The 23926-nt window shown below is 40.9% G+C and overlaps 2 protein-coding genes and 1 non-coding gene across 5 annotated transcripts in view; 2 read left to right on the top strand and 1 right to left on the bottom strand.

Annotated features, from left to right (window-relative positions):
• The window catches only part of B4GALT6 (beta-1,4-galactosyltransferase 6), a 66026-nt gene extending 58539 nt beyond the window's left edge, over nt 1–7487 (bottom strand). Inside the window, exon 1 of one of the 2 annotated variants that reach the window (XM_036823673.1) lies at nt 6897–7487. In XM_036823673.1, the coding sequence (XP_036679568.1) occupies nt 6897–7011 (115 nt within the window). In that variant the 5' untranslated portion in view covers nt 7012–7487. The remainder of the gene's footprint in view (nt 1–6896) is intronic. The other variant, XM_036823672.1, reaches the window with a different exon arrangement.
• A 156-nt stretch (nt 7488–7643) lies between these two features.
• On the top strand, nt 7644–10650 carry LOC118880178 (basic proline-rich protein-like). Of its 2 annotated transcripts, none has more exons than XM_036823674.1 (3): nt 7644–9065; nt 10064–10270; nt 10532–10650. In XM_036823674.1, the coding sequence occupies exon 1, from the start codon at nt 7676–7678 to the stop codon at nt 8459–8461; it is 786 nt and encodes a 261-aa protein (XP_036679569.1). In that variant the 5' UTR covers nt 7644–7675; the 3' UTR covers nt 8462–9065; nt 10064–10270; nt 10532–10650. The 2 variants fall into 2 exon arrangements, with proteins under 2 accessions (XP_036679569.1, XP_036679571.1); XM_036823676.1 differs by having other exon boundaries at nt 7644–8561.
• Nucleotides 10651–23012: 12362 nt separating this feature from the next.
• LOC118880424 lies at nt 23013–23119 on the top strand. Its single transcript, XR_005016296.1, has one exon. It is a non-coding gene; the product is annotated as a U6 spliceosomal RNA (small nuclear RNA).
• Nucleotides 23120–23926: the final 807 nt, after the last annotated feature.

Genomic DNA, 23926 nt, shown 5'->3' on the forward strand with positions numbered 1-23926 from the left:
ACCAGAGGCATCCAGCCAAACCGTGTCCAGATTCCTGGCCACAGAAACCATGAGATAATACATGCTTGTTGGTTTAAGCCCCTAAGTTTGGAAGTAATTTGTTACAAAGTAATAGATAACTAATACACTGACCGATCCTGGCATTTTCTCCACTCTTCCTCATCCCCTGCCAGCCCCTCCACACTCTTCAAGGGGTCTAACATCCAACACTAGAATGGTACTGATGAGTGGGCAGGGAAGAGAACGAACTGGAGCTGTCATACCAAGAGAAGTGATTTAATCGGAAACAGTCACTCAACAACTCTTCACTAAGCCTCTAGTATGCGCCAAGGTAGAAACCAAATCTCTTAACCTAGTCTAGGAAACAGTCTACACTAACATTTGTTCACGTAAAACAGAGCCGCTCACTCTAAGAGCTCAGTCACCCACCTTATTAGATATGCATGTCCTCAACCTCCCTCTCCACATGCATCTAATTTTTGCTATCATGAACGTCTTTATCTCCTCTCCCATCTCCAAGACTAATCTACCCATACACTTGATCCCACTCCCTCTACCTGGTCTCCCTGATTCCAGAATTGCTGACTTTAATCCATCCACACCAGTACAGCCTAAGTACTTCTAAAATGCAAACCGGATCATGTCACTCTCCTACTTAAAATTTAAGCTCAGTGGTCTGACATTGTCCTCAGGCTGAAGTCCAAGTTCTCAAACCCAGCTTACAAGGTTCTCTATGACCGGACCCGTATTTCTCTCTCTGACTTCGGCCCACACTCCTCTCTGATTTCTATGCTTTAGCCCCCTACCCTTTTTCTTTTTTGTTAAACTTTCCATTTCTCTCTTATCTCTTAGCCTTCAAATATTCCATTCCTACCTGAAGTACTCTTCCCCAGGCCCACCCTTTAATCACCTAACTTAAGCTTCTGGCCTCAGCTTATCCTCCCTCTTCTCCCTGACGCCTAGTCTAGTGCCCCCATCCACCCATCCGGTGCCCCATAGCAAACTGCACTCCACACTATTTTCCAAAATAGTTGCTCTGCAACTATGCGAGTTTCCCACCGGCTACGAGCTCTACGAGGGCAGGGACCATGCGGCTCCTGCTCAGTGCAGAACCACAGACAGACAAACATGTATGAATAAGCAAATGAATTAAGTCTTCCTAGATCACACGTTGTCATTTGTTCCCTTACCTCAAATCTTCAAACCGTGCCCTCACTCCCTAAGCATCCACATAAGCTCAGGTCTTCCCATCTTATAAGGCTCCTTTGATCCACTTTCATCTGACCTCTGATAGGCAATCCAATCCAAGGCAATCCAATCCAAGGCTGGTGCCCTATGACACCACAGAAACAGCTCTTGTAGTGGCTGTCACAGAGCTCCTACTTACCAAATCCATGATTCTCCTTCCAGACTTTACCCCACTGAACTATATATCCCACGGCAATGCTCGTTTTGCTGATCATCAGTTTTATTTATTTACTTATTTTTGCGAAGGTCTCTCTTCACTTTCATGATCTCTCTCTCTCCCTTCATTTTCCTATTCCTATTTCTCCACTTGCCCTAGGCTGACGGATTTCATCTGTGGCTACCTTGTCTTCAGCTTCCACCAGCTCTCCTTGGGTAGCCATCTAAACTTTCCACAGTGTCAATCACACTGCTTCCCATTTAGGGCTGGGGAGTGAAAAAGGGAACAGAGCCTCATGGGAAACCCTTCAAACTACACTTGGGCCTCCTTCATATTCCAACTTAACCCCTATCATTCCACATTTAAGAGTAACTAACTTAGTGAGTCACTTCTGCTTGCACAAGTTAGTTTTATTAACTCAGGTGTGTCAGGGGAAAAATAGACATGTACCATTCACCTATATGCCAAAGACACCCAAGTCTCTCTCCAGTTAGACATTTCTCCTGGGCTCTAAGCCCTTATGTCCATCTGCCTACCTACTGACAAGTTCTTCCTGGCTATCCTATAAGCATCCCAACTCTGTATCTCTAAAACCAAAATCGCCCCCTCAAGGCACTTGCCTTTCTATAGTCCCTACGACCCACAGCCTGGTTGCCTAAGCCAGAATACAAGCATTGTCTTCAAGCTTCTCCCTTTCCTTCAATCCCACTATTCACGCCCTCTCCACTCTGCCCTGATCCAACTACAACCTTGATCAGGTTCGAATCTTCTATCACCTGAGCTACTGAAAAAACTTCCCACCTGGTCTCCCAGCCACTGGCTCTGTCCTCTGTAACCCACACTCCATGCAGAAGAATTGCTCTGAAACAAAGGATTCCAGCATCCCCCTTTTCAAAACTTCTGATGTTTCCTGCTACTCACAAGACAAAAATATTAGCATGGGAAGCCTGACCAGTAAGAGAGGCCCAGAAAAAAGAAATACCCGACACGGTGGCCCAAACCAAAAGAACCCCCCAAAAGAGCCATGGTGACCAGAGAACTTGGCGAGGAAAGAAACCAGAAGGACCTTTGAAACACAAAGCAAACTGTAACAGCTCAGAAGAGCACAGCCAGACTCACCCAGCCAGGAGGCTAAAGGGCTGCAATAAGAAAGCTGCAGGCAACTAACAAGCTACGCTCTGAGCAAACTGAGAGAAACCCAGTCAGAACGTCGGGGGGACTTTGAGCAAGCCACCCGCTCCCACAACTCACCCCCACGCCCTGCCCGCCCATCCCCAGCTCCACCTGACCCAGCAGGGCACCAACCTCCTTGAGGCCCAAAAAAGCAAAGCACATGGCCAGGTGATTCCTCAACGGGCCCACAGGAATTCACGCCAAAGTGGCCCAACCGGACTCCACCTCTGCGCAAAGAATAAAACAGCCTGAGAGCAAGTCTAGCAAAGGTCAGGACCGTCGGTGAGTCAAATGGACAGTGAAATCTCCCACTGCCAGGGGAGCTGTGCAATCTCCCCCACAGTACTGCCCCGCTGATTAAAGGCTCATCAACTTCTCTCTTAACCACAGACAGCTTTAATAAAGCTGTGTGAACCAAGGCCAGTTTCTCTCGGCCAGGAAGTTCAGGGACCCCAAGTGCCAGAACACGAGGCTGGGCAGGGGAGACCCGAGACTCTTCCCAACCTGGCCCATCTACCAACCCACGCCCTTGATGGTAGCCAGATAGAAATACTCCTATTTTCTGGAACCCACCTTTGCTCATGCTGTTCCCTCTGACTAGAGCCCCTTTGCTCAGTCCAGATAAATCCTATCCATCACCTCCTCTGGAAACCCTTAACCAGCCCTCACTCCCCACGGCGTGCCTTCTGAGGACCTGATGCAGCCCCTTCACGGCGCTCATCCCATCGTATGAGGGAAGGAACTCTGTCTTGGTCATCTATTTTCCTCAAACAATGTCTAGCCTATCTGAGGTGTTCTATTCGTGTCTGCTGAATGAATCTATAAGTCAGTTCACCTACTCCTTTGATACAACAGCAGGTAAATGACTATGTTGTGTTATATTGAAAACAGTTTCACACTAAATGGAACTCCATTTTCAATTCAGCCAAGGCAAGACCTTAGGGGAAGACTGCACTCACCTTTTTGCAATCATGCACAAAAGTAGAAAGAGAATGAGAAAAAATTCAGTGCACCAGCCTCTACTGGGTGGGCTAGAGCAATGTGTCCATGGATTTCCAGGGTGGAGGGTGGTCTGCAGACCAATTTCCCTTAGTACTAAAGTTCCTAATATAAAGAAAGTTCCTGTGTTTCTTGCATGAATTAGAAATTTCAAGGAAAGTGTTTCAAATTATTCTTAAAATAATGAGCTTTGAGTTTGCTGGAATTCATTGCAGATTAAAATCCAAAGAGTCAAAAAGTTGTTGAGCCACATGAGAAAACATTGGAAACTAAACATATTATGCTATCTACAACTGTGTGGTACTATCTTCTCAGAAGGAAGAGAGGGAGAGGAGACACTGAGAAAGGAGACTAACGAGTAACTAAAATGACAGGACTGACTGCCTGGGGGAAGACACACGACAAAAATAGGTCTCCGGGCAAAAAACGTAGGAAAATACAATCGATGTCTACTAAACAGGTTGATGTGGATAGGATCAATATGGATTTTTTAACAGAAGAGATTTGAAACATTTATTTAAGATCAACTAAAAAATGCTCTCTTACACAACATGTATTTTAGTCATAAGAAAATTCTGCCCCAAGATGTAATTCAGGCTGAAATATGAATTATTTCAAAAAGATTCTATGTATATCTAATGTAAACTAGTTATAAGAACCTAATTAGTTTGGGGTATGTCTCATTCATAAGAAATCTGTGATGCAGAGGTAGAAAACAAAACTTATGGTTACCAAGCGGGAAGCAGGAGGAGGGATAAACTGGGAGACTGGGATGGACACATACACACTAATATATATAAAACAGATAATAAAAGCCTACTGTACAGCACAGGGAACTCTACTCAATACTCTGTAATGACCTATATGGGAAAAGAATCTAAAAAAGAGTGGATAAATGTATATGTATAACTAAGAAGTAAAACAACATTGTAAATCAACTATACTCCAATAAAAATTAATTAAAAAAAGAAAAAAAAGAAATCTGTGATGAAATGAGAAGTATGCATAAGGCATTTCTGCCGCATACCAAAGTACTGTGGTTGTCTTGAAAATCAAATTGTGCAACAGATCATTGCATTGTGAGCTGAACTAGCCACATTTTTTTCACAGAACATCATTTTTACTTAAAGGTACAACTGAAAAACTATGGTCATTTAGACTTCTGTATTTGACCTACATTTCCCCAAAAAAGAGCAAAATGAGCCTGACGCTTCAAGAAAAACTGACAGTATGTGTTACCAATGACAAAACTCAAGCTTTCAAGCAAAGATTTGAGTTTTGGAAAACTGCTTCTCAATAATTAAAAGGAAAGTAAGGAGGTTTTTTTGCTGCTAAATAATGCTAGTTTGAGAAACAGATTCAGTTTAACAAATTGTTAACACTTCACAAGTTTTGGTTTTCATTCTTCTTACTGGCTTCAATCAATTTTTTTAAGTTATAAATTAGAAGACCCAAAAGAACAGAGTAGTTTAAATCATGTCAACCTAATTGCCTAGAAGACAACTGCCAAAATTTTTATGCCATGTCAGTGATTGTTCTATGGCAAACATTAAGTATAGAAATAAGAAAGATATATTACTATCTCACATCAATTGAACTTTAAGAATCTATAGATAATATATTAATGCAATAACAAAAAATGGCTATCAAGTGAAAGCTGGAATTCTGATTTCCTTTGGTTAGCTTTTAGAGTAACGTAATTTTAATATGTTACTCAAAATACCAAGAAAGTAAGAAAATTGTTATCTAAGTGCAAAAAAAACTTCTCCAGAATCTCTCAAAGTTAAAATATCTGATAAAATAACATCCCCCAAAGATGTCCAACCTTTAAAGAGTTACATGAGACAGTAAAAATTGCTATAGAATGAGAAGTTAATTGATAAGACTTCCAAAATGGCAGAGAATTTTAAGAAAAAGCTTGCTGAATATTTTGGCTAACTACTCTCAGATCCACCGAGCTATCACTGTCATTTCTACTACAGGCTTCAAGAGGTATCCAATTTAGCCCAAAGAAAAAAACTGCATTAAAAGAAAATAATATGTTAAAATATTCATATTTTTTTCAAACTTTAACCCCAAACTTCTATTTTGGGATATCAAGGTTTCAACAATTTATGCCTTCTCAAGCATCATTCTGAGCTTATACGTCTTACTTGAACCTGAAAATTTAATCAAGAAAAGTCACATAATTTTTAGGAAACACAACAGTCTTGATGAGGTTTGGTGAGGTCTGTTTCTTCCCTCCCCCCTGCAATCCACTGCAATAATCTACTACCATGTGAGACAATGCCCTGATAATAATTCCATCTTAAAATTCTGCAGGTGTTTTCACTCTGTAAGAGGCCATACATACATTTTTAGCTCACTCAGGGGAGAAATGGTACTGGTTCAAAAAACTACTAATGTCTAAGAAGAAATGATAGGAGATACACAATGTTACTAACTAATTTAACATTAAATACATAATAACCCGGAAGAACTCAGAAAAGTTCTGGAAATACAACGTTTTAATATCCATATGAAGTTCAGATTTTTCGGTCATGAGAATGCCATACTGGCACCTTTTCAACCAGAGGGGCTGAGAAACCAGGATGTTTACTAAAGAGGCTAATTCAAGCCGATTATACAAAAGTGTATTCTGGACTAGAAACCAAAAGAAAAAATGGTAAATAGGTTCAATTTGTAAACTATCTTGCATAATTGTTAATTCAATCATTTTATCTCAGAATTCATCCTAACAGGTAGCAGAGGCTACCTACCCTTGAAAAGCAGACCCAAGCACACTAAATAATGGAGCATTGTTTTTACTAGACAACTCATCGCCTAAAAATTCCTGAAGTGTGGCACAAATGTTCATTGACCCCATTCTAAAAAAGCGACCTAGAACACTAGAACAGTACAGTCGTGAACTCAATCACATTCCCTACTGTGGATTTCTCCATCGTATTTTTACAGCCAGTTAATATAGCTCAGAGTGTTTGAATAAAATTACGATTACTAAGTTTAAGCTTAAAAACTTAATATTAAATGGATAAAGCTGTCATGAATACTCAAGAAAGCGACCAGGGTATCTCGGGCCATCACACCTTATTTTGCTCTGTCCATGTAACGCAGTCTTTAAGTTGTTTAAACGTGCATTGACAAAACTCACATGCCAAAGCCATGCCCCGAAGCAGTTTATGTGACAGGTCTGAAATCGCATTTCAAATAAAATGCTTTCTGCCGGGCCCCTGTTTATACAGCTTCCAAATCCCGTAAGTAACATGCTGCGTTTCCTTCACTGTGACCGTGGGAAGTGAGGGTGTGTCTCGGTGCTTACCGATGCCCGGAGCCACATAGATGAAGTAGAGGCAAGACGAGGAGAGGGAGAAGAAGAAGATGAAGGCGAGGAGGGAGCGATTGGAGACCCGCATCATCCGCCTGAGCACAGACATCTTCCTCTTCCCGGCCGGCAGCTCGGGCTGCGCTCTCAAGGCGGACTTGGGGGCACCGTCCAGGCCCTAAACTTCCATGAATGTGCTAAAAACCCCGAGACTGCAGCGGGGTCCGCGCGGGTAGGATCAGGGATAGAGGGGCCAGAGCGGGAAGGATGAGAGAGGAGGGAGCAGACGGAATGAATGAGAGGCGGGGGAGCCGGGGGAGGGGAAGAGTGGGAGGACGCGCGGGAAAGGGGGAGGGGACGCAGAGCGGGGGGGGCCCGGGGACCAAATGACCCGAGGAGGCCGTGAAAGGGCGAGGACCCGCGTTCGATACGCCAGGTAGCGGCGGGAGGAGGGGCTTTAAGTGGGGAGAGGTGCGGGCTGCGCGCCGCGGCCCCCCCTGCGGAGAGGGCCGGCCGACTGCAGCACGCCGGGCTCCCCCGCGCCTCCGGCTGCCCGCGCCCGCCGGGGTCTAGGTCGCGAAGCCCCTGCGCTCAGGGTCCGGGCAGCCCGCGCTTGGCAGGCCTGCGCCGCCTCCTCCTCGGGGCCGCGGCGTCTCGTGCCTGCGCGGGGCTAGCGTGGGCGCCGGGGCCGCCGCCGGCGCGCGCAACGCGCCGGGGCCCGCGGGGGCCCTAGGGGCAGAGGAGCTGGGCGCTCGCCAGCGCGCAGCCTCCTCCTCATGCCGCGCCGGGCCCCGGCGTCCCGCGGCGGCCGCGGGAGCCGAGCGCAGGCGAGGGCGGTGTCCCGGCCAGCGGCGAGGGCGCTCCGGTTCCGGTTCCTGCCTCCGCCAGCTGTCCGCCCGGCCGCAAGGGCGGCAACCGCAGCAGCATTACCGCCGCCTGCCCGGGGTGAGGCGCCCCCGCCGGCGCCGCCCCCGCACGGCCCGCGGACACCAGGCGAAGAGCCGCGGGGCGACTCGCGCGGCGGGCAGAGCCGAGGAGCCCGAAGACGGGGAGGCCAGACGCCGTCGGAGCCGCGTCTGAGTCGCAGAAGAGGCGGACCTGCGAGGGCGGGGGAGCCGCGAAGAAACACCGGGCACGCGGACGGGACCGGAGACCCCCGGCGGCCCCACGCGCTAGCTCGGAACTGCAGGCGGCGCTGCGCCGGCCCCGAGGAAACCTGGAGGCTCCAGCCCACCCTTCCCCTCCCCTCGTCCGAAACACCGCACCTCCTGATTGGCCCGCGCCGCACCGCGCCGAACAACCGGCCCCCTCCTCCCCGCGTCGGGACCGGTGCCCCGGGCGCCTCCTGCGTCACCGCAGTCCCCGCCCGGGCGGGGACCCCGGCGCTCCCAGTGCTGCCGGGGGCTGAGGGACGCGTTTTGAGCCTCGGTTACGTTCCACTCTGGGGATCGATAATGAAAGATGCTGTGTCTGTATCTCGAGGAGGAAGCTTCTGTGGTGTGGTGTGCGTTCCTCCCAAAATACACGCTCCGGGAACGAGGTGTTTTCCAGTACTGGATTAATGGAACCTCCCATCCCGCACTTCCTATAGAAACATACTGTCAGGATGTGATACGGATCTATGTATATCTCCTATAATAGGACTTGCCTTCCCATCTGAAGGTGAGCACTGGGTAGCCCTACTTTAGCTGTATCCGTTCAGACGGGGCGGAAAAGACTTCTGTGCAGCCAATAGGCCCTTGAGCGCTGCAGCACCAGCCAGCTGCAATGGGCAAATTGCTTTAATGCATCTCCTAGATCGTGGTCTACCCTTTGTTCAAAAGCTACTTTTTTCTACTAGCTGGTCCTTAGCTATATCGCATTTTTCCAACGTGTGTTTGCAGTTGTTTCTTTTGCAGCTAATCATGTAGAAAGTGGCTGGATGTCCCCTACTGCCATTATTTGCTCAGTATTTCCAGATGCAGCGGTACTGAACACCACCTGATTGCCAGCAAATATGGTACCTTCTTAGCAAGAGACCCATGCCTTCTATCGTCTCTGAGATAGTATTATGCTTTGTGGAGCCTGTAACACCAGAGTTTATAATTCCACCAAGGCCTTTTATTAACTGTGAAACTCATGCCAAGCCACTACCCTCTGCAAGCCTCTCTTCTCAGCCTTCAAATGGTGGGTGTGATACCAGCTTTCAAGTCTATGGGATTAAACCGGGTAACTGTGTAAAATGCTAAACATGATGTCTGGCACCTAAGAGGTTTCCTTACCTCCCTTTAGACAGTTGACTGGATGGAATCACCAGTTCAACTTCATTTCTTAATATTTTGCTTTTTGGAGTACTTACAAGTTACTGAACTTCTCTGGCTAATTTGATATTTAATGTGAAAGGAAATGACACTGTTTTGTAACATTTTTAGATGCTTGAGGAAAAGCTGAAATACAAAATGGAGCAACATATTAAATAAGAGATAAAACTCACTTGTAAAAAAAAATACGTATGCAAGAGAAAGAAATCCATGAGTGATGAGGAAGCAAAGTTGTAGTACTTCCCCCTCTGACCCTGCTGACTTTTATGTCTATTTGCACCAGTTCAACTGTTGTTTATAATGCTAATACCACCGTGCTGGCTTGGCAATGGATAATTCTTCTAAGGAAAAATTGGCTTTTTGAAAATAAAGTTTACTATGAAACTAAGTGGGAAGTATTAACATCTTAGAAATTGATGATTAATCTGATTTTAAGAAATCTGAAGTCTGTGTACAGATGTGCTTGGCTGGCATAGATGACTGCCATTGGTATCTCTTAACATGGTACTTGTTAAAAATGATTAGTTCTCCCCTGGAGTTAAGCAAGTACCAGAAAACCAGTTTAGTCGGTGCACCCTTTAGCATTGTTGCTCACCAGCCACAGAGAGAGGGAGCTACACCTCTAGAGCCAGGCAGCCTGCGGTTGGATACCAGTTACTCAGGTCAAGTGACCTCAAAAGTTACTTAAAGCTCCCTGTGCCTCCACTTTCTCATCAGCTAAAGAAGATAACCATAGTGCCTATTAGGGTTGTTGTGAGGATTAAACTGAATGGGTTAATGCTTCTGAAAAGCTTGGGAGAGCCTGGTACCTAGTAAGCACTATTTGAATATTTGTTAATTTTTTTTTTTTAATCTCTCCTTTAGATCACTCTCTGCCAACTAACAAGTTATGCTGGTCTCTTCCTATTTAAAAACCAAATTTCCTACTGATTCAGCCATGAAGTGTCAGTCTCTAATGGTCTGAAGGATGCCTCGGGGTCTCAGTTCATTTGTAAAGCAAAGGTCAATGAAATACTCAGAGCCAAACCTTTTCAAGCCCAGATTATCACCTGATACTTCCTCAGGAGCCAGGTAAGGCCCACAGCAGAGGAGTGACCTTACAGAAATCTACTAAGTTTCATTTTATATCAAAGAGACCTTAAACATAAAATCATAAGACGTAACTTACAGTAGCAAAACACAGTAAATTTCATTTACCTGCTCTGTTCTACATTTAGTAACACCAAGTATTCCTTTTATTATTTTCTGTCCACTAGAGACCCCGTGCTCTTAAATATGTGGGTATCAAACTGAATAAGTTACAACTAATGGTTTTCTATTTATATTAATCAGAAATATATTACTGAGAGACTTCCGTGGTGGCACAGTGGTTAAGAATCCACCTGCCAATACAGGGGACACGTGTTCGAGCCCTGTTCCGGGAAGATCCCACATGCCGCGGAGCATCTAAGCCCGTGCGCCACAACTAGTGAGCCTGCGTGCCACAACTACTGAAGCCCACGTGCCTAGAGCCCGTGCTCTGCAACAAGAGAAACCACTGCAGTGAGAAGCCCGCGCACCGCAACGAAGAGTAGCCCCTGCTCGCCGCAACTAGAGAAAGCCCGCGTGCAGCAACAAAGACCCAAGGCAACAAAACATTTAAAAAATAGATAGATAAATAATATTTTTAAAAAAGAAATACATTACTGAGATTGTAATTACCACAAAAAAAGAGAAATGGGGGCTTCCCTGGTGGCGCAGTGGTTGAGAATCTGCCTGCCGATGCAGGGGACACGGGTTCGAGCCCTGGTCTGGGAGGAACCCACATGCCGCGGAGCAACTAGGCCCGTGAGCCACAATTACTGAGGCTGCGCGTCTAGAGCCTGTGCTCCACAACAAGAGAGGCCGCGATAGTGAGAGGCCCGCGCACCGCGATGAAGAGCGGCCCCCACTTGCCGCAACTAGACAAAGCCCTCGCACAGAAACGAAGACCCAGCACAGCCATAAATAAATAAATAAATAAATAATTTTTTTAAAAAAAAAGAAATGTACTTGTTTAATGAGATGGATGACATTTTACTTGGCCTGGGCTAGGATAAACAATATCTGTTAAGTGTTTTGGACTTGCTCGTAACCTTGGTAAAATAAAAATCAGTAAGCTTTTTTTCCTTGTGAATTGGGGAAAAAAGAGAATGAAAGAGCACGTAGATCTCACTTTTATGATTGCTTAGGGCTCCGACCTCCATATTATAATCACTGATTAAATATAGTAATTTTATATTTTTAAATACATGGTCTCAGCATCTGAGATTCAGTTAAAGAAAATTGTTAGGTTGATAGATTGTGCTTAGACAGTTGAATTTTTTTACTTACATAATTGGAACGTAGATTGTATAAGAGTTAGACATTGGCATGATTCATAAAATAGAATATGTATTCCAAAATATTGTTGTGGTACAAAAACTTCCCTTAAATAAAGCCCATTTTCCCACTGATTTCCATTATAAATATAGAGTTCTGCTGAGAAAAAAATATTGGTCCTGATCTCTTATTTAAGTTATATTAAAGAAATCTTAAATTTCTTACATTTGAGATCAAACATAATCACCTTAAAGCTAGATTTTAATAATCTTACATATATGAAATAATCCAGAACTTAATAATATTCTATTACAGTTAAATTTGAAAAAGAAAACCACTGTAGTGCCAACAATCCTCAGTTCAGCAGTTGACCCAAATTTCATACTCATCTTAAATTGCCTTAATCCTTTCATCCTGAATCCAAGATCATTCTTCCACATCATAAGAATGCCCTGTAGCATTTTCAAGTATTCAAACCACTTTCCTATCATTTCATAACATCCCTTTGGGGGAGATATGGCAAGTATTATTATATCATTTGGGCATGAGGAAACTAAAGCGCAGTGAGGTACAATATCTGGCCTCAGGTCACATGGTGATCAGTAACAGCTGAGGAGAGAGCCAAGATGTTATCAGCTGCATTCAGTGCCCTTTCCACAAACAACACCAGGCTCTCATTTTCACACGGATTCCTTTGCCTATCAGGGCAAATATTTGATTTAGTGTATATTTTAAATATTTCCAGAAATAAATATATGCAATCCATTTTTCAAACTTTCTCTACCAATTTTGTCTCAGACATCTGTATCAGGAACCAAATAAATTGTACTACATGGTACATAAAGTTAGAACCCCAACTGTCTTAATTCTTGCTTGTCATCAGTTGTTAAGTCAAAATGAGAAAATGAATAGATTGTGTTTGCTTCATCCATTCTTTTTCTCAGCTTAATGCTAGGTATATTCAACAGATTGCTAGTTTCCCCTTCAAGGGAATCTGAGCTGCCGGGCACTAGTCACTGACTTGCCCCCTGGAAAAAGAAGCCTGCTCAATGGCGATGGAATGAGAATCTGTTCGGAAAACTATGAGGCTGGAGGGTAGAGGAAAAGACAATAAAAAGGAGAGATAGGAGATTGAAAGAGTAGTTGACTCACATACCAGGCAGTGCCCTGTGCCTTACATGGAGAGGATGGTATTCAGGCTCCCACCAGGTTAAGCATAGAGGCTGCCTCTTGACTTGCTTGAGGCTTCGTCTGTATCCAGCCTGCCTGAAAGCTGAGGGAAATCAAAGTCTCTGCACATATGTAACGCAGATACACAGGCACCTCGGGTGTTGTGCACACCAGCTGGACTATTCAACCCTAGAGAGAAGGCCCATAAACTTGGCTACTGAACAGACAAAACAAATATCCACATTCCTAGAGCAGCCTTGAATTCTAAACAGCAGTTAGTCCTAGGTAACTCCGAGACAGATCTTTCTTATTAATACACATATCCATAATAAAAAGAAGGGAAAAAAACTCCTGTTACTTGATGGTTTCAGTTAAAAGAATCTGCTTGTTACAATCAAAATAGCCTACCCTCAGTCATTGGATTTTTTAAGAAGTCATTTCCTGAACAGGACTCTATTTTGATGATATATAGTCGTTTCCCAGAACTTAGTACAAAAGCAGGGCAGTAAATAATTATTGAATGAATTAATTAACACAGTCTTAACTTTTACACTATTATGTATATTCTTTTGGGTTTAGTGTAACAATGAGTACAAGTTAGTTCACCTTATCTCATCCAGAGCATTTTATCAAAAGAGCCATCTTCATAGGTGAATGACTCATAAAAGAAGAGGATAAAATATGTAGGTGAAAGGAGTATCCTATGACAGTGTTCTTCTATCACATTAAGAATCCTATAGCTGTGGCAGACAAAAGCATTTTAAGAAATGGAATTATGATATAGAATAGCTTTTAGTGAAGGACATTGGTAGGCCATTTTCTATCCATTTATTTTCATACTTAACATAAGTCTCATAGGATTTTCTCAGTCTGTGACTAAATCACTCTGGGAAAAACACTGGTTTCAGAGCTTAAATGGGTAAATGTTGAAGTGAGAAATAGGTTTCAGGTAAATTTGACAAAGGATTTCAGTGTTTCTGTGTCTGGAAAGGGAATTTTGGAATACTAAGGTCCTGACTTGCTAAAATCCACAAGTTCATATTCACAAGCTTGATGTAAGTTATTGTAACAAGACATGAAAACATAAGAACTTTAGATACCTCAGAGCTAACTAAAAAAAAGAAAGAAACCAAAATATTTTCAGCCTGAAAAGTATGAATAATACCAATTCACCATGAGCAGTAAGGAATGCCCCAGAAATGCAAGAACCTGGCAACATTAGGCAAATTATTAGCATAACGTATTAGGTCAAAGAAGAAAAACAAGTGTCTTTTTTTAAGTAGGTAAATGTATAAATATAGGACAATTTATTTACCTATCTTATTATTTGTTAAAGGACATGGCTTTTCAGTTTGACTCAATTATGAATAAAAATATTATAAACTTATTATGCATTTCATTTTGGTTATATACCTAGTAGTCAAAATTCTCGGTTTTATGATATGTGCATGATCAGATTTCAGAGATAATGGCAGACAATTTCCCAAAATGATTATACCAGTTCACAACCTCATCAGCAGCATTTGAGAGTTCAAGTTGCTCACCTCACCAACACTTAGTATAGTCAACCTTATTAATATTAGCATTTCAGGTAGAATATAATGGTATCTCATTTTGGTTTTAATTTGCACTTTCCTGAGGGCTAGTGGGATTGAGCAATTTTTCATAAATTTATTGGCATACAGTATCTCCCATAGAGGCTGGAAAAGCATTTGATACAATTAAACAATTTCTGATGTTGAAACTCTTCATAAAATAGGGTTGAGGATATGTTCTATTTTGTAAAGAGCTATCTCAAGCAAATTGCATCGGTATGATTAATGTAGAATCATACTCATTAGAATCATGAAAAAGATATGGATTGGAAGGAATCAGCCAATGCACTTGGAAAATAAAAATTAAAGGGTAAAAATAGTGGAAAGAAAGTGATAAAAAATTATTGTTATTTATAAGTTTATGATTACCATAAAGAGCATTAACTGGAAAACACATTAGATCTAATAGGAGAGATTAATAAAGAGCCACTCAAAAATATATATATACATACATAGTTCAGCATGGGGATACATTCCTAGAAATTAGAGCTCTAACTGGACTTAATTATACAGAGTCCTATAGTTCCTATGGAGAAGTATTTTAAGCATTGTACTTAAGCAATTGCCCAATCATCTCAGCTTCTAACAATGTTTAGGATGTCCTTCAAAATGTCAAAAGATTTCTACCAATCTCCTAATCTTCAAAGACAAGTAAAACATTGAACAGACTGAAAAAAGTCAACAACTCTTACTGGATCCTTAAGAGAGATGAGGACACAGGACAAGCTGCTGTTCCCAAGTTTGGAGAAACAGCCACGGCTTCCCAGAGCAGAAAGTGGTGAACAAAAACCACCAAGGGAATCAGTGCTGGAGTAGGAGAACCTGAACCATAACTGACAAATTGCTGGAGGCTCAGTATGAACAAGTCTGAGAGTTAAAAACTTCAGGGGACCCAGTCATGGAGGACCCCACACTTTTGTGAATTTCATCTCCAGGAGCTCAAACATGTTCTCATAATAAATATCAGAGGAAAATCTCATGATTCCAGGAGAGCATTCTGTTCTTAACAAGGCCTGCCCTCAGGAGAAACTAGTTAACCAGAGCCTAACTGGTTGGGTCATTGTCAGAGCCGAACTGACCTGGGGAAAGGAACTATCCAACTCCAGTCAGCTCTAGTCATCTGGTCCCACCTAAGGGGGAGGAAAAAACCTGAGAAACACTTGTGAAGTTCACAGTCCAGAGGCATAGGCTCACTAAAAGGCTGAGAGCTAATCATAGGACTATAGAACACTTCTCCTTCCCCCACACCTCACCACCACATTACTACAGACCTACTTATAGCAGTTCCTTTTATGCAGTACATCATGTCCAGCTATCAAGAAAAAATTAGTAGGCATATTAAAAGGTAAGAAACACAATTTGAAGAGACAGAGTAAGCGTCAGAGACAGACATGGCAGGGATGTTGGAATGATCAGACAGGGGATTTAAAACAACTATGATTAATATGCTAAGGGCTCTATTGAATAAAGTAGACGGCATGCAGGAACAGATGGGCAATGTCAGCAGAGAGATGGAAATCCGAAGAAAGAAGCAAAAGGAAATGCTAGAGATAAAAAACACTTTGACAAAAATGAAGAATGCCTTTAATGGGCTTATTAGTAGGATGGCCACAGCTGAGGAAAGAATCTCTAGACTTGAAGATATGTCAATAGAAACCCCCCAAACTGAAAAGCAAAGAAAACTAAGACTGAAAAAACCCAGAATATCCAAGGACTGTGGGACAACATACACATAATGAGAATACCAGAAGGGAAAGTAAAAGAGAAAGGAGAAGAAGAAATATTTGAAACAATAATGACTGAGAATATCTCCCAAATTAATGTCAGACACCAAACCACAGATCCAGGAAGCTCAGAGAACACCAAGCAAGATAAATGCCAAAAAAAATACACCTAGGCATATCATTTTCAAACTACAGAAAATCAAAGATAAAGAAAAAATCCTGAAAGGAGCCAGAGGATAAAAATACCTTTCCTATAGAGGAACAAGTTAAGAATCACATTTGATTTCTGCTCAGAAACCATGCAAGCAAGAAGAGAGCGGAGTGATATATTTAAAATGTTGAGAAAAAAAAAAAAAAACCCACCAACTTAGAATTCTCTACCCTGTGAAATTATCTTTCCAAAGTGAAGAAAAAATAGACTTTCTCAGACAAACAAAAATTGAGGGAATTAGTTTCCAGTAGACCTACCTTGCAAGAAATGTTAAAAGGAGTTCTTCAGAAAGAAGAAAAATAATAAAGGTCAGAAACCCATACATACATAAAGAAAGGAAGAGCACCAAAGAAGGAATAAGTAAAGGTAAAATAAAAACTTTTGTTTTTTTATTCTTAATTGATCTAACACATAAAAATTTGTTCAAAATAATAATAGCAACAATGTATTTGGTTACATTGCTTATATATAAGTGAAATGAATGACAACAATGATACAAGGGACAGGAGGGAGAAATTAGGATTATTTTATTATTTTAAGGTACTCACACAACCTGTGAAGTGGTATATTGTTATCTGAAAGTGAACTTGGATTAGTTATAAATGTATATGGTAAATTATAAGGCAACCATTAAAAAATGTTAACACAAATTACTAATATCAGAAATGACATGGACATTAAAAGGATAATAAAAGAATACTATGAAAAACTTTATGCCCACAAATTTGATTACCTAGATTAAAGGGATCATTTTCTTGAAAGACACTTGCTACCAAAACAAACACAAGAAGAAATAGACAATCTGAATAAGCTTATATCTATTAAATAAATTGAATTAATAATTAATAACCTTCCAAAACAAAAAGCACCAGGCCCAGATAGGTTCACTGGTGAATTCCACCAAAGTTTCAAGGGAGAAATGACACCAATTTTGTACAATTTCTTCCAAGGGGTAGAAGCAGAGGAAATACTTCTTAACTCGTACAATGAGGCCAGCATTATACTAATACCAAAACCAAAGACATTACAAAACAAGAAAATTACAGACCAATATCTTTCACATACATAGATGCAAAAATCCTCAACAAAGTATTAGCAAATCAAATCCAACAATGTCTAAAGAGAATTATACACCATGACCAAGAGGGATTTATCCCAGATATGCAAGGCTGGTTCAATATTTAAAACAAATTAATGTAATCCATCTCATCAACAGGCTAAAAAATAAAAATTACTGATGATATCAATAGATACAGAAAAAGCATTTGACAAAGTCCAACACCCATTAATGATAAAAATAAAAAACAACCTCATAGTAAACTAAGAATAGAGGAAAACTTCCTCAACTTCATAAAGATTATCTACAAAAAAACCTACATCTAGCATCATACTTAGTGGTGAGAAACTCGAAGCTTTCCCACTAAGATGAGGAACAAGGCAAAGGTGTTCCCTCTCACCACCCATTTTCAGCATCATACTGGAAGTTCTACCTAGCACAAGGCAAAAAAAGGAAACAACGTATACAGATTGGAAGGCAGAAATATAACTGTCTTTTTTACAGATGACATGATCATTGTTGTAAAAAAATCTGAAAGAATCTACCAAAAAAAAAAAAAAAGAATTCCTGGAACTAATCAGCAATTATAACAAGTTTGCAGGGTACAAGGTTAATATAAAAAAGTCAATCAATCACTTTACTGTATATCAGCAATGAACAAGTCGAATTTGCAATTAAAAACATAATACTATTTACATTAGCATCTCCAAAAATGAAATACTTGGGTATAAAATCTAACAAAATATGTACAAGATCTGAATGAGGAAAACTACAAAACTCTGATGAATGAAATATAAAAACTAAATAAATGGAGAGATATTTCTTGTTCATGGATTGGAAGACTCAACATTGTTATGATGTCAGTTCTTCCCAACTTCATATATAGATTCAATGCAATGCCAATCAGAATCCCAGCAAGTTATTTTGTGGTTATCAACAAACTGATTCTAATGTTTATATGAAGAGGCAAAAGACCCAGAATGGCCAACACAATATGGAAGGGGAAGAACAAAATTGGAGAACTGATACTCCCCAACTTCAACACTTGCTATAAAGCTATGATAATCAAGACAGTTTGAAATTGCCAAAGAATAGGCAATTTGAAATTGCCGAAGAATAGGAAAAGAATTGCCAAAGAATAGGCAAACTGACATTTGACAAAGGAGCAAAGACAATAACATGGAGCAAAAATAGTCTTTTCAACAAATGATGCTGGAATAACTAGACATCCACGTGAAAAAAAAAAAATGAAACTAGACACAGACCTTACACCCTTCACAAAAATTAACTCAAAATGGATCAGAGACCTAAATGTAAAATGCAAAACTGGGGGCTTCCCTGGTGGCGCAGTGGTTAATAATCTGCCTGCCAATGCAGGGGACGCGGGTTTGAGCCCTGGTCTGGGAAGATCCCACAGCCGCGGAGCAGCTGGGCCCGTGAGCCACAATTACTGAGCCTGCGCGTCTGGAGCCTGTGCTCCGCAACAAGAGAGGCCGCGATAGTGAGAGGCCCGCGCACCGCGATGAAGAGTGGCCCCCGCTTGCCACAACTAGAGAAAGCCCTCGCACAGAAACGAAGACCCAACACAGCCATAAATAAATAAATAAATAAAATTAAAATGCAAAACTGAAACTCCTAGAAGATAACATAGGGGAAAAAACTAGATGCCCTTGGATTTGGTGATGACTTTTTAGATACAACACCAAAAGCATGATCCATGAAAGACATAATAAGCCGGACTTCATTAAAGTTAAAAAAAATCTGCTCTGCAAAAGACAATGTCAAGAGAATGAGGAGACAAGCCACAGACAGTGAGAAAATATTTGCCAAAAGTACATCTAATAGAGGACTGTTATCCAAACTATATAAGGAACTCTTAACACTCAATAATAAGAAAACAAACAACTCAATTAAAAATGGGCCAAAGACCTTAACAGACATCTCTCCAAAGAAGATTACAGATAGCAAATAAGGATATGCAAAGATGCTCCACATCATATGTCATCAGGGAAATGCAAGTTGAAAAAACAATGAGATAATACTACAAACCTATTAGAATGTCCAAAATCCAGAACACTGACAATGCCAAATGCCTATGAGGATGTGGAGCAACAGGAACTCGAATTCATTGCTGGTGGGAATGCAAAATGGTACAGCCACTTTGGAAGACAGTTGGGCAGTTTCTTATAAAACTAAACACACTTTTACCATACGATCCAGCAGTCACACTCCTTGGTATTTACCCAAAGAAGCTGAAAACTTATGTCAACACAAAAACCAACACACGGCTGTTTACAGCAGCTTTATTTATAATTGCCAAAACTTAGATGCAACTAAGATGTCCTTCAATAGGTGAATGGATACATGAACTGTGATCCATCCAGACAGTGGAATATTATTCTAGGCTGAAAGGAAGTGAGTTATCAGACCATGAAAAGACAGGGAGGAAACTTCCATGCATATTACTAGATGAAAGAAGTCAATCTGAAAAGGCTACAAACTGTATGATTCCAAAACTATGAAGACAGTGAAAAAACCAGTGCTTGTCAGGGGTGGGGAGAGGCGAAGGAATGAATAGGCAGAGCACAGAGGGTTTTTAGGGCAGTGAAGATACTCTATAAGATACTGTAATGATGGATACATGTCATTATACATTTGTCCAAACCCACAGACTCTACAACACCAAGAGTAAACCCTAATATAAACTATGGACTTTGGGTGATAATGATTGTGTAGGTTCGTTGATTGTACCACTTCTGGTGGAGGATGTTGATGATGGGGGAAGATGTGAAGGTGTGGGAGCTGAAAGTACATGGGGAAGTCTCTGTACCTTCATCTCAATTTGTCTGCAAACCTGAAATTGCTCTTAAAAAACAATTTTAAAAGAAGCAAATCTTTTAAAATAAGGGGCCAACTTAAAAATAAGTTTAATTCATGTTGAAAATCAGATGTTTTATTAAAATTAATTCACTTCCCAAAAAATGGAGATCAAATAGAAGGCTTGAAAATGGAAAGGATGGGAAATTCAATATTATAAAGATATGGATTTTCCCTAAATGTGACCATGAATGTTAGAGAATGACCAAGCTCTTAGAGAGTTACAATCACTTATCCAAAAATAGATGCTTTAAGACAGGACACACAGCAGTAAGTAGGCTTCCAAGGCAAGAGACAACTCTCTAGCTGTAATATAACAATATTCATAGTCACTACCAATTGTTTCTAGTATTTTTCATCTGACAAGGCATGAAAAATATGGTTATCATCAGGGTGAGAAAGACGATTAATCTATCTTTAAATAAATGAAGTCTTTCCTCCAGGGAGATGTAAGGTAAACAGGAAGCATTTCCAAATTAGTCAGCTAAGGTGTCTGAGGAGAGGATCGGCACTTGAAAACAAGACTTTGCCTTCCTCGGTGGAAGCATTAGTATTGCTTGCACTAAACATAACTCCCCTTTGCTTACCCAGAGCACAGATACATCCCCAGCAAGACTGGACATCTTTAAACGCACCAACCTCTTCAGGAGGGTAGAGTACTAGGCAGAGAATGATTGCTCAGGGTCTCTCCAAACTTTCCAATGGGTTGAAAGAGCCAAAGTACCAAGGAGAGGACCTGAGTGACTTCAGAGTCCTTAGCTGTAAGATCTTCTTCCCTAGTCAAACGATAAGCATCTGTAGGGTTTTTGTTCACATTGATATGCACAGCAACTGGCCATTATTACTGAGTTATAGCTGATTTAGGTTCTGGTCCTGATATAAGTTTTTTTTTAGAATAACTTATTTCAATAAAACAATCTCCCTGTTTTTGCTTAACCCCAAATCCCACATTACCACAATAATATGCATAACTGTGAAATTCATAGTCTGAAACAACTGAAATAAATTGTACCCCTCCACATTTTACATCCAGTCATCCCCAGACCTCATATATCTTTAAATTGTAAATGGTAGAATAATTTTACCAGTATGAATTTCATGGTGATTAATAAATAGACATTTAATTTTAAACACTCTTGATTGAGTTCTTGACTCAACCCTGTTTTAAATAACATTAAAATCTCCTAGGAGCTTTTATCATGTATGGCAAGTCTCAAGACCCACGCTATATTTTGGGGAGGGAATATTACTACTATGAAATTTAAATTTCATTAAAATGAGGTAGGGGGCGACTTTTTTCCTATCTTTAAGAAAAAAATTCTGGTAAACCCTTCTCCACTGCCACAAAGAAAGGGGGCTGAAACAATAAAAACATTACACATGTAGCAGGAAGAAAACTTGTTATTAAAGGCCAGGCTGGCAGAAAGTAGTTTCCAGTGTAAACCAATAAAATGAAAACACTCTGCCACCTCTCCTGCCTGAAATCAACCAAAAATAACAAGGAGTACAAGAAAAATCTTCACAGTTGCTGGAAAAGCCCTAAAACTCTGAACAAGCCTACATGAAGGAAGCCTGGGCAGATGATCCCCCGTCAGAGAAAATGCTGGTAGAGCATTCCTGCTCAGCACATTTGTGACAGAGGTGTCAGAGCTCGAAGTTCTCTGAGGCCTGAAGCCCTGAGGGGCAAAACAGCCTCCTTCAGAAGGAGAGGTGGTGTCCCAGCTGCCTGGAGAACCTCTCTGACCTCCTTTCACAACGTGGCAGGGGAATCGTTCAACCAGCCAAGTACAAACACACCATTTCTCTAAGAAGCAGGCTATCAGTGTGGCCTGTGGAGATAAAACCTTGGATGCCTTGCAGACCCGAGCTGCCAATTTTTATAAGCTGAAGGGTGGTGAAAGCTAAGCCAAAAGTAAGGATATGGGGAACTTAGATTATATGGAGATTCATGAGAAAGCAGCGCAACTTCTCCTAACCTGGGTTAGAGTCACGCCACAGGGCAAAGTGCCCATAAGAACGCTTTCACAAGGCAGCACCTCATCATGCAGCTCCTCCTCAGGTGCGCGCCCTGGCCCCCTCACCCCTACTAGACTGGGAGTAACTCCACTCAAAAGAGGATTAATCAAGAAGGGGTCAGCATAAAACACAAGAGAAACAGGAGGGAAAAGAACATGGCGTGAGAAAGGTAGATAACAACCACATACCAGAAAGATTATACTATGCAAGATCAATATAGATTTTTTTAATTAAAAAGAATGTTTATACACACACACACACACACACACACACACACACACACACGTCTGGAATATAAATAGAGAAAGATACAAGAGCTCAAAGAATGGCTCCAGGCTTCTCCACAGGGACACTGACTTCTTCAATAATTTTCAGAAGTCACCAGGGAAAGAAAATGGCATGTACTAATTTTATACCCATACAAATTATTGCTTAGCATAAAGGCAACACAGAGATACCTTCAAATATGGAAGAAGTCAAGAAATGTACTTCCCATGAGCCCTTTCTTGAAAAATTTGCTGTACAGGGAACTTTAGCTATCAAAGAGCTGAATGAAGAAATGATTGGGGAAGGAATGATGTGACCATTAATATAAATGTAGAACAAAAGCTAAACAATTGTGGAAACTATGGCCACTGGATGTATACTGTAATGACTCAACTAAATAAAAGTGGTAGGAGGAAGCAAGGAGAAGATGGGCAGTAATTATATAAGTATATTCATTTTTCCATCTTTCACAGTGGGAAGAAATGGAATTTTTTAAAAAATCTGTTCAATCAAGTAATAGAGATCCAATGTGTTTGAAAATAAAGAGGTAATCATTGTGCTCACTTCAGCAGCACATATACTAAAATTGGAACAATGCAGAGAAGATTAGCATGGCCCCTGTGCAAGGATGACATGCAAATTCGTGAAGCATTCCATATTTTTCAGCAACATGGATGGACCTACAGATTGTCACAGTGAGTGAAGTAAGTCAGACAGAGAAAGACAAATATCATATGATACTGCTTATATATGGAATCTTAAAAAAAGGGTACAATGAACTTATCTACAAAACAGAAATAGTTACAGATGTAGAAAGCAAACTTATGGTTACCGGGGGTAAGGGGGGGCAAGGGATAAATTGGGAGATTGAGATTAACATATACACACTACTATATATAAAATGGATAACTAATAAGGACCTACTGTATAGTACAGGGAACTCTACTCAATACTCTGTAATGGCCTATATGGGAAAAGAATCTAAAAAAGAGTGGATATAGGTATATGTATAACTGATTCACTTTGCTGTACAGCAGAAACTAACACAACATTGTAAATCAACTATACTCCAATAAAAATATTTTAAAAATAAAATAAAATAATCAAAAAAGAGGTAATCATTAAAATAATTAATAATTTAGCCAAACAAAATCAGATGATAAAGTAGAAAGAGAAATGATATAATCCCATTTACATAAAGATTTTAAAACAGGCAAAATTAATCTGTGGTGATAGATTGTCAGGAAAATTAGTTTCTGTGGGATTACTTTTGGCAGGGTACTAATTAAGAGAGGTCAAGAAAATGCCTTGTGGGATCCTGGTGGTCACATATGTAAAGAATCATCAGTCTCTACACCTAATATGTGTGTGCTTTACTATATGTATAACTCAATAGTTTTTTTAATTTAAAGAAGTTATGTTTAAAAAATTATTTTACTGAATCACTTTGCTGTACAGCAGAAGTTAACA

This window comes from Balaenoptera musculus, chromosome 14 (assembly GCF_009873245.2).
Source record: "Balaenoptera musculus isolate JJ_BM4_2016_0621 chromosome 14, mBalMus1.pri.v3, whole genome shotgun sequence".
Lineage (NCBI taxonomy): Eukaryota > Metazoa > Chordata > Mammalia > Artiodactyla > Balaenopteridae > Balaenoptera > Balaenoptera musculus.